General features: G+C 42.5%; 1 protein-coding gene across 2 annotated transcripts; it reads left to right on the forward strand.

Moving 5' to 3' along the window:
• The first annotated feature begins 321 nt into the window (after positions 1–321).
• TM9SF1 (transmembrane 9 superfamily member 1) lies at positions 322–10853 on the forward strand. 2 transcript variants are annotated; one of them, XM_075852698.1, is made up of 6 exons: positions 322–422; positions 4020–4336; positions 8317–8917; positions 9039–9224; positions 9428–9701; positions 9833–10853. In XM_075852698.1, the coding sequence occupies exons 1-6, from the start codon at positions 362–364 to the stop codon at positions 10224–10226; spliced, it is 1833 nt and encodes a 610-aa protein (XP_075708813.1). In that variant the 5' UTR covers positions 322–361; the 3' UTR covers positions 10227–10853. The 2 variants fall into 2 exon arrangements, with proteins under 2 accessions (XP_075708813.1, XP_075708821.1); XM_075852706.1 differs by lacking the exon at positions 322–422 and adding an exon at positions 442–614.
• Positions 10854–11096: the final 243 nt, after the last annotated feature.

The following is an 11096-nucleotide window of genomic DNA, read 5'->3' on the forward strand; positions in this document are numbered from 1 at the left end:
CAAAAAAAACACAAAACTTTATTTGGTATCGGGCGATGTAACCGTTTTATCGGCGATCAGACACGTACGAACGAGTCGTTCCCATTATGTAGCGTTGCGCTGGCAGAACACCTGAGAGATGATGAGACACGCGCTGTACCGCCCACCTCTAGGACTGAGCTGCTGACGTGTTCGGGGCCTCTAACTCAATGCCTGAAGGACCCCTATACTATGACATTGTGTAGTTGTGGTAATAACGGGCGAGGAGTGGGGTACACATAACCAACAGTAGGAGATTTCTAGCACTGAGTTTAGAACCACTAGGGAAGATGTGGCGGTGGCGGTGTCGGTGCGCTGGATCAGGCAGGCAGTGGATGGGCTGATGACGTCACCAACGTGGAGGCCCTCGGGATCTGTCAGAGAATCCTGGAGACCGAGTGCAGGTAAGAAGTGGGCAGCAGCTTGGCTTACCTGGCATATCGCTGCCAGCAGTATGGTGCATTGCCCAGCACCCGGTAGCTGCCCACTTATCTTCCTTGCCAGTAGAAGCAGCACCTTCTATTTGACAGTCCCCTAGCCACCGTGACCAGGAAGTGAGCCCACTCCGTATCACCATAGTGAGTACACTAATATAGGTAAGAGTCAGTGAGTGGCCCGGGAGAGGACAGGTATGCTAGATAGCCGCAAGTACACGGACAGCACTAGCCAGGTGTCCAGTATGAGCCCCCAGGGTTAGGGTCTCCAGCGCATACATGTACGGCAGCTTTGTTACAACCCGTGCTGGGCTAATCCTGGCCAGGTAGCCACACAATTTGCTGTTGGTGCCTAACTTTTTTTTTTTCATTGATGACTATGAAAGCTCTTCCTGCCAGCTACTAAAAAAAAATGGCTACTGGAGTGGTATCAATCTATTAGTGGCACAATTCTGTGGGGGTTTTTTTTGCCACCATTTTTCCTGAATGCAATTCTAAGCATCGTGCACACGACCGTTGCCGTTTTGCGGACCTCAAAACACAGATTCTGGTGGTTTCTATGGGCTGACTTTTTTTTTTTTACGGACCCATATACTAGAATGGGTGAGACAGACCACAGGCAAGGGTAGGACATGTTCTCTAATTTTGTAGAACGGACACACGGAACTGCAAAAAAACGTGTGCGTGGCCCTATAGAAATGAATGGTTCTGTACGCTATCCGCAAAAACCGGAGAGAAAACAATGGTTGTGTGCATTAGCTCTAAGTAAGGAAGTTGTATAGGAAGTTGTAATATTGTGATGTGTGTTTTTCCATTACACTAGTTCGGTGGCCCCATAAATAAGGATAAATGTATGAGATCTAACATAAAGCCTCCTGGTCAGTTGTGAACCCAAATGTTCTTTCTAGTAAAGGTAGTCATTTGCTTAGAGACGCGTTTTGTATGCCTACAACATCACATGTTTTCCTGATTTGATGATTTATGCCAAGTCTCTTGCCATATATACTGAATTAAATATAAAATGGGTATCTATAAAGCAGTTGCCTCATCTTGTATCCCGGCTGTGTGTGTCCACTTTAAAGGGAATCTTTCACTGGCGCGTACCTGTGCAGCATGTAATAGGCAGGGCTGCACAGACCTTGTGGCGCTTTAAACTATGTTTCTAGCCTCCTCCGTTTTTTTTTTAGATATCGGTGCCGTTATATTTGGCACCCGATATGTAAATTACCCCCTGTACTGACAATAAGGTGTTTATTTTCTTGGAAAGGGCAAGGGGTCGTGATACTTAGCTCTCTGACACTGTCCAATCAGCTACGGACAGTGTCTGAGTGGCTTGTGCTATGTGATCTCTCTCGCGAGATCACACAGTCTTCCCTTCACTGTCTGACGAGAGCTGGAAAGAGGAGAGCACGTGTGTGCGCGCGCACAGCTCCGACGTCACGGAACTGAAGAGAAGAACGTGATTTCTTCTTTAGCTTTCATGTTCTAGCGGCGGCGTCGGAACTGTGCGCGCTCGAACGCTCTCTTGTCAGACAGTGAAGGAAAGACTGTGATCTTGCGAAAGAGATCACACAGCACAAGTTGCTCTGACACTGGCCGTAGCTGATTGGACAGTGTCAGAGCGCTAAGTATCACGCCCCCTGCCCTTTTTAAGAAAATGAATGGTAATTTACATATCGGGCGCCAAATATAACGGCACTGATATCTAAAAAACGGAGGAGGCTAGAAACAGAGTTTAAAGTGACACAATGTCTGTGCAGCCCTGCCAATTACATGCTGCACATGTATACGCTAGTGAAAGATTCCCTTTTAAAGGGGGTTTAGAACATTTTAAAATGGGTTTTCAAAGCCATTTACAAATATACCTAAATACGTAAAGATTGTCAGAATGCCAGGTGTGAGGTCCCTTCCCTCCAATAATCCGAGAGGGTTTTGCTGATTGGCAAACTGCACTCGCCTTTGTATGGCCGTTCGCTGGGCTGTACAGTGGGTGCAATAGCATCCGCAGGCACCATTTAAGTGAAACATCATCTGATACATACCATAGCTCAAAGAGGACAGTCCCATGGCGGATCTTCTAAGGCCCCATGCACATGGCCGTATTTTAAATACGGGTCCTTTGTCACACGTTTTTAACCCGTATTTACGGACCCGTTAAAAAAAGGGGGCTGGAAATGATGTCACAATCATGTCCAAACCTTTTAAAAGGGTCACATGATTGCTCAGACGCCATTTTCTCTGCTTCTATTTATTCAAAAATTGAAATCCCCTGACGTCGCCTAGCAACGCTCCCGTAATTACGGGTGCACACACGTAGTCACCCATAATTACGGGAGCCGCATAGACTTCTATGGGCCTGCCCGTGCCGTAATTACAGCCTGAAATAGGACATGTTCTATATTTTTCAACGGCCCAGGCACCTTCCCGTAAGCATACGGGGAGGTACCCGTGGCCAATAGAAGTCTATGGGCCCGTAATTCCGGGCGTTTTTACGGTCGTGTGCATGGGGCCTTAACCTGTGTGGGTCATGCTGACATTTAGTCATGCGATGAGATTTCTGCTGGACGACGGTTTACATGTGCTGTGCCTATACTGAATCTGTGCTTTATAGGACAGTTAAAACAGTATGGAGAGTTGGAGTAACGTTTTATAGCCACTTAGAGAAAGATTTTAATAACCTCAAATACATTTAATTTATTGGTAAAATCTTTTAACACATGTATTAAAATATGAAAGATGAGTCTACAAAAAGATTTAAAAAAAGCCGTTTACAAACCAATGGGTACCTTTTAAATAGGCTTCTGCCAACAGAACGGTTTGTAGTACTGTCCCTTGTTTTTCTTTTTTTCCCTCTTCCTTTTTTTCTCTCCTCCTCTGGGTTTGACAGAATCAATATCGACTGCGCTACTCATTCAGTCAAAACCACGGAACCCTTGCACAACCGGGACAAATGGAAACCATTTGCACCGGATCCGTCACCATTGAAATCAATGGTGATGCAAACGGAAACCTATGGTTCCCGTCTGTTTCAGTCAGGGTTCCGTTTATGGGTTCCCCTGAAGGAAAGCTCAGAAGGAGCCCCTGAACGGAGCCCTGACGCAGACGTGAACCAAGCCTATAAACATTTTATAGATATTACTCCAATAATGAAACGATCCAGCTTGTAGTAAAATATTTCCAGTATATTTGTTATATTATTTGTACAGTACCAAATATAGTGTCACATCCGATGGAACATAGTACATTTTTTTTCTTCCTGTCGACCATTATGTCTCTGTGTAAAATTTGAGGCATATATAGGTACAATAATGCCATATACACCTCTATGGACACTGTTATGGCTTCGTACTATTTGGAGGTTGTACAGAACCCTAACACGGCCATGGGCGCCTCTGTTTAATCAGAACAGCTATCATTTATTTGTCAATACGACTCTCAAGATATAAAAAGTTGGGGAACTCTATTCTAGGTTTCTTCTACTTTTTCCTGATCTATCTTTAGACTATCAGTGACGTTTTGTATTGCTTGCTATGTTCACCTAATGAACTGTCTTTTCCTTCTTTTTAGACATGTATGTCTTGCACTCTCTTTCCGTCCTTTTTGTGTGGAGTATGTTTCCTTCACCAATAACCGGGGACAATCGATACAAGCAAGGTGACACAGTAATGCTGTATGTAAATAAAGTGGGGCCATATCACAACCCACAGGAAACCTATCACTACTATCAGCTGGCAGTGTGTGCCCCTAATCAAATTCGTCACAAGAGCCTGACCCTGGGCGAGGTGCTTGATGGAGATCGAATGGCAGAGTCAATGTACAAGATGGCATTCCGAGTCAATGTGGACAGAGAGCCCCTTTGTGAGCTTAAGTTGTCAGTGAGTCAGGTAAGACGTTACATTATGTACCTGTCTCTAGTGGAGGGACACGACAGATCTTCTCTTTGTTGTTGCCTTACAAAGCACTTTTTATTGCCTGTTTATGATGTGCAATAATGTACATAATAGTCTGAGTTGAATACTGCAAGCATATGCCAAAAGTACAAACCATAAACTAGGACACGGTTCATTTACATATACTGATAATGATGGTTACACTCAGACACATTGGCAGTATTAATATCACTTGCTGAGATCTATCAAAAGTGAGAAGGGAAAAGTAGAGGAGTTGCCCATAGCAACCAATCAGGTCACTGCTTTCATTTTACAAATACAATTCAAAAGGTTCATATATGTAAATCATTTTTCCCGTTTTCTATATATAATGGTTTAGTCACAAACTATTGTCTTCATCCCCACTGTGGGAAAGTTATAGGAGCTGTACTAGTGGTCACCTAGCATTCCTACAAACCACAGAAAAAACATTTTTAGCAACTGGCTGCTGTGTACCCTCAATCAGTGCCCAGAGGGGTGTGGGGTACAGGGGTTTTTGGAGTCCGGTGTATTCTGTGATCGTTCCTATTAGCCAAATTGCATAATGGACCTGGCTCTGTTTTAAGCTGCCCTTACCTAGAACAGCATGTTCAGCTGACAATTTGCTTTACCAAAATGTACAATTGTATATATGTGTTCTGTAAAAAAAAAATGATCTACCTGCATTCAGAACCTATGTGTTTTCAGTTTTAGGCCGGGTTCACACAGAGTTTTTTGCAGGCGGAAAATCTGCCTCAAAATTCATTTTTGAAGTTTGAGGCAGATTTTACTCTGCCTGCTCGCCGATTTTCGCTGCATTTTTCGCCCGCAACCATTGAGCGCCGCAGGGAAAAAAACAGTGAAATACGCTTTCTCGGCCTCCCATTGATGTCAATGGGAGGTCAGAGACGTAAACGCCCGAAGATAGGGCATGTCGCTTCTTTCTCCCGCAAAACTGTTTTTCCGCTCACGGGAAAAAACACCCCGCCTCCCATTGAAATCAATGGGAGGCATTTTCTGCCATTTTTTGATGCGTTTTCTGACGCAGTCTCCGCGTCAAAAAACGTGTCAAAAAAACTCTGTGTGAACTGGCCCTTATGTGCGGAATAATCATGTATTTTTTTTTAATTAAAGGGGTTGCAGTTTCGTATTCAGCAAACAACCTTGCATACTTCCTGCACATGTACACACATCTACAGTTGCACGATGCATCGAAATATTGATACTATTTCAATGCTGTGCACCCTCAAACGGTTCAATAACGTTAATTCATGTATTTCGATACTAAGCTGTGCGACCGCACAGATAAGTATTGTAACACATGAATGTACTCCGAGCGGGGCTGCGGCTGTGTAATACAGCCATTGCCCCGCTCCTGACATGTCTGCGTGTCCGGTCAGCACAATCTGACACTGAAGACAGAGAACATGGCGGGCGCACTGCAAAACACACCCATGTTCTGTCTTCCATGCAAGTGCCGCCGCTCATTAGTGCAGCGCCGGCCGCATCACATGAAGCTGACCTCGAGCACACACTTGTTGACAGGAGGGGCAATGGCTGTATTACACAGCCGCAGCCCTGCTCTAACGGTGGAAATCAGAGAAACCTCTGATCTCCGTCGCTATTCCCTTGAATGCTGCGATCACAGCTGACCACAGCATTCAAGGGTAAAATGAGGAGGGGGATGCCCCTTGGATGGCTTCACAGGGAATCCCTGTGATGCGATCAAGGGACATACCATATATGGGCAGGCAGGCCAGGGTCCATTGAAGGACCCCAGGGTTGTCTGACCATATTTCCTGTTGTTAGGTCATGCTTCGTACACAGTCAGTTGTTAGGACATACCTATCACTATATAGATATATGGCAGTACATTAAAGTTTAAAAAAAATACACAGGCTCACACGCATACTCACACACTCACTCACACAGTTACAGTAAACATTAAAATAAGTCTGAATAAAATATTGTCGTGACCGTAATAACCTGCACAGAAAAATTATCATTTATGATTTGAACGCTGTAAAAAAATACTGCTTTCTTTGACTTATTAATGTGAGGCACAAGGTGTTATGAATTTAACCTCACATTAATAGTAATTAACCCCATCATGTACCTCACACATTAACCCAATTTTGTCCAGTTTAATGTGAGGCACATGAAGGTTCAAAATTCATCACTCCTCGTGCCTCACATCAGAAAATGTAAGGACTTTTTTATTATTATTATTGTTGGTAAAGTATCGTTTTGTATCGAGAATCGCAATACTACACGAAGTCCAAATTCTGGTATCGTGACAACCCTACACACATCTATACGGTACTCACAGAGAATATAGGTAGTATGCTGTAGGAGTACTTCTGAATTGCTATATTCCTCCTTAAAGTGCTGAGCAGGATTCATTCAGGGAAGACCTGATAGTTTCCTTTGTGACCAATACATAAGTAGCCATTTAAATTAATTCTAAAAATACCCTAGATAATCTGGTTGGCAAGTTCTAATGTAATGATTTACACTCTATGATGATTGTGTACTATTCGAGTAATTACAATGATTGCTTTTGTGCGTTGAAGCATGTAAACTCAAGTGCGACTGGTTCCCATGGTCAAAGCGCAATAGCAAATCTTGTTGATGGTCTTGACAATGAACCAGTGTGTGAACATGCATACTGAGCCATGTGACTGCGACTACTCGGATCACCATACTGTATGTAAATACTCCTTCACGATTCATGGCGTGAACAATCGTGCTGCTGAATTGTGCGCATTATTGTAGCGTGTAAAGCCACCCTTAGTTTGCACAGTATTTGTACCTACAGACATGCAGAACATAACACGTAACAAATGTCTATCCAAAGGCACATGCTTCCAGATATTATTCAGCTTCATTTTGTAGACTCCGATTTGCTGAATCTAGATTTATGCTTCAAGATCTTAAGGCCCTGTTCACATAGTGCAGATTTTGCATGTATTTTTTTTAACCCAAAAGCAGGAACGAAACCTAAACAGAAGAATATATAAAGGAAGGCCTTCGGGTCAATGCACACGATGCGTATTACGTGCAGTTTGGCCGCGCGTATTTGCATGCGGCAAAACCGCAGCGTAATATAGTACCAGCATAAGCAATGAGATTCCAGGAAATCACACTGCATTATTGTTTCCGCACATAAATTGACCTACGGTTATGATTTGAAAATCTGCAGCTTGTCAATTTATCTTGCGTTTCCGCTTGCGAATTCTATCTGCCTAGTACAGAGAAAAATCGCACCAAAACACCCAGCAAGAAAATGTCACAATTTACGCATCAAAATGTAAAAATCACACTGGAAAATGCATAAAAAAATGCTCGATCTGGTTTTTACCTTCGAATTTCCTGAGTGTTGCTGCGGTTTTGGCGCGTATCTTCTGCTGCAAAATATGCAAATAAGCGCTGCCGACATGATAAAAATGTATGGGGACGAGCAATCGTAGTAACAAGCGCTCGTCCCCATACTAGCTCCTTGTGAAAGGAGCAAACAAGCGCCGATCAATGAGCTGTCTCGTTGATCTGCGCTTGTTTGCCAGGCCCATGGCGGGCCGTGTAAGACCACCCTTACACTTTGTCCAACTGAATCTGATTCTTAATGTCTCTTTAATAAATGAACATTCTTCACACACGGTTATATTTCTCATTATTCTTATAATTAGTTATATCATTTCTTTATATGTTTTATTGAGAACACCCTATAGTTTAGTCGGCTCTTGCTCGTACTAATGAATAATGTATTTCAAATTAGGCTGCATCTTATGGATTCATTGCGTTACTGGCCGAGTCGTTGATAGATCCAAGGTAGTCTTCCATGAATAAGAAGTCTGTATAAGTAATCCGTATGTGTGAAATGATAAAGATTATATTTGTTTTGTGGTATTTTTCGTCTTTTGCTAATATGCAACCTATTTAATTTTCTATTCTTTCAGGTTGATGAGCTGCGCCAAGCCATTGAAGAACTATACTACTTTGAGTTTGTTTTGGATGATATCCCAATCCGTGGTTTTGTAGGATACATGGAGGAGAGTGGTTTCTTGCCACACACTCATAAAATTGGTTTGTGGGCTCACCTGGATTTCAACATAGAGTATAATGAAGATCGTATCATATTTGCCAATGTTAGTGTCCGAGATGTGAAACCATTCAGTTTAGATGATGTGAGGGAACCTCTCAGCTTGACTCACACTTACAGTATACGCTGGTTTCCTACCACTGTAACCTATGAGAGGCGTGGTGACCGCCTTAGAGACTCTAGCTTCTTCCCCAAGAGCTTGGAGATTCATTGGCTTTCCATCATCAATTCCATGGTGCTTGTTTTCCTGCTATTGGGTTTTGTGGTAATTATACTCATGCGTGTTCTTAAGAGCGACTTGGCACGGTACAATTTAGATGAGGAAGGAACAGATGACATGGAACAGGGCGACAATGGATGGAAGATTATACACACAGATGTTTTCCGTTTCCCACCTTATCGAAGTCTCCTTTGTGCTGTGCTTGGAGTAGGCTCACAGTTTCTTGCACTTGGGACAGGTAATATTTGGAAATATCACAAGGCTGATCTTCATAGCCATTCTTGCAAACATAGATTTTATTTTTTTTAGACATTATTTTGTCCTCTGCATTATTGATATATTGTTCATTCTCTCCCTAGGTATCATAGTAATGGTTCTTCTTGGCATGTTTAATGTGCACAGACATGGTGCTATCAATTCTGCAGCTATCTTACTATATGCACTCACTTGTTGCATCTCTGGCTATGTGTCTAGCAAATTTTATCGACAGATGGGGGGAGATCGATGGGTATGGAATATCGTCTTGACTACTAGCCTATTCTCAGGTAGTTGGCCTTTTTATGGTACATTTTGTATTACTTCTTCAATCTCTGCAAAAATGGTACTGTTTTTTTTTAATCTCCATTCTTTCTGCTTCAAATCTAATCTAGGAAATAAGTAGAACTCTTTTATATAAGTTTGCTTTTATTTAAAACCTAAGTATCTTGTTCTTTCTCAAAATGATTCAAACATATTTTTATATACGCAGCCCCATTTTTCCTTACTTGGAGTGTTGTAAATTCAGTTCATTGGGCCAACGGTTCAACACAAGCTCTTCCAGCAACCACAATCCTCCTCCTCCTTACTGTCTGGCTTCTGGTTGGATTCCCGCTTACAGTTATTGGAGGCATTTTTGGTAAAAATAGTGCGCTAAGCTTTGAAGCTCCATGTCGGACTAAGAACATTGCTAGAGAGATTCCTGCTCAACCTTGGTACAAGTCTGCTCCAGTCCATATGGCCATTGGTGGATTCCTACCATTCAGGTACAAGGCCTTTTTCCTCTTTCTCAGCTGTCGTTACTCACCTATAATATAGCATTTGCAAATATTTGCTTAGACTGTTGTGCGTTTTAAAGTCTTCCTCTGCTTATAATACTTTCCTTCTTTCTTTACAGTGCCATATCTGTGGAGCTGTACTACATTTTTGCTACTGTGTGGGGACGAGAGCAATACACACTGTATGGGATACTGTTCATTGTATTTGCCATCCTATTAAGTGTTGGTGCATGCATTTCTGTAGCTCTGACGTACTTCCAGCTGTCAGGTGAAGATTATCGCTGGTGGTGGCGGTCCATTATGAGTACAGGATCCACTGGAGCTTTTATCTTTCTGTACTCTGTTTTCTACTACTGGCGTCGTTCTAATATGTCAGGGGTTGTTCAGACTGTAGAGTTCTTTGGCTACTCTTTCCTTACTGCATATGTCTTTTTTCTTATGCTTGGAACGGTCAGTTTCACAGCATCACTTCGATTCATTCGCTATATATATGTCAACCTTAAAATGGACTGAGGTAGTAAGCCAGGGACCTTTTTGTTGTGCTTTCAATGCTACATATGGAAAAATGGACCAAGAATGGAAGAGACTATGGAAAGAGGGGCCGGAGATCATGCAGCTAGAGGGAGGTACTCCAACAACTGACATGGGGAGCTGGGAGAGATTCACATGAAGAATAATTTAGCTCGAGGATTATAACATTTGGTGCCAAGTAGTGAGAGATTTAAAACGCAAGTAGAATCCGGAAATGCTGTGAATGAGTATTTAACCCCTTCTCGCATTATAACGTACATGCACATCGTGGAAAGGGTCCCCTTCCCGCATTCTGACGTGCATGCTCAAGATGTTGGTCACATGTGCACAGCTTCTGTGCCCACGTGATCACTGCGGAAGCTGCCGGTTTAAACTCTTAAATGCAGCCGTCAATAGCGACCGCAGCATTTAAGTGGTTTGACAGAGGAAGCAGAATCCCTCTGTCACCCATCAGCAGCCCCCAGGCTTGCCATGACTGTATGCCTATTAGGCCGTGCCAGAGGCATGGCCTAATAGACTGCCTGTCAGTTTTACACTAATAGTCAGGAATGGTACCAAAGTATTTTATCCGTGATCGAAGATCGCATTGTGAATTCCCGTAGTAAGACAAAAAAAATACTCTGAAATAGTTAGTTTTAAAAAAATAAAAAAAATGTTTACAGTAAAAATAAAACGAATTCTTTTTCCATAAAAAATGGTTTTCTTTTGTAAAAGTGTAAAATCCCAAAAATAAAATACACAGATTATATTGCCGCATTTGTAACGACCCGAACAATAGTTAACACATTATTTAAACCACGTGGTGAATGCTGTACAAAAAAAAGGCAAAAAACAACGTCCGAATAGTTTTTT

Source organism: Rhinoderma darwinii, chromosome 1 (genome assembly GCF_050947455.1).
Source record: "Rhinoderma darwinii isolate aRhiDar2 chromosome 1, aRhiDar2.hap1, whole genome shotgun sequence".
NCBI classification, from domain to species: Eukaryota; Metazoa; Chordata; class Amphibia; order Anura; family Rhinodermatidae; genus Rhinoderma; species Rhinoderma darwinii.

What these genes read in the sequence shown, in the direction of transcription:
- TM9SF1 (XM_075852698.1), top strand. Translation starts at nt 362, where the DNA reads ATGACGTCACCAACGTGGAGGCCCTCGGGATCTGTCAGAGAATCCTGG. An exon ending in GACTACTAGCCTATTCTCAG is followed by an intron (nt 9,225 to 9,427) that starts GTAGTTGGCCTT and finishes TTATATACGCAG; the next exon opens with CCCCATTTTTCCTTACTTGG. An exon ending in GGTGGATTCCTACCATTCAG is followed by an intron (nt 9,702 to 9,832) that starts GTACAAGGCCTT and finishes CTTTCTTTACAG; the next exon opens with TGCCATATCTGTGGAGCTGT.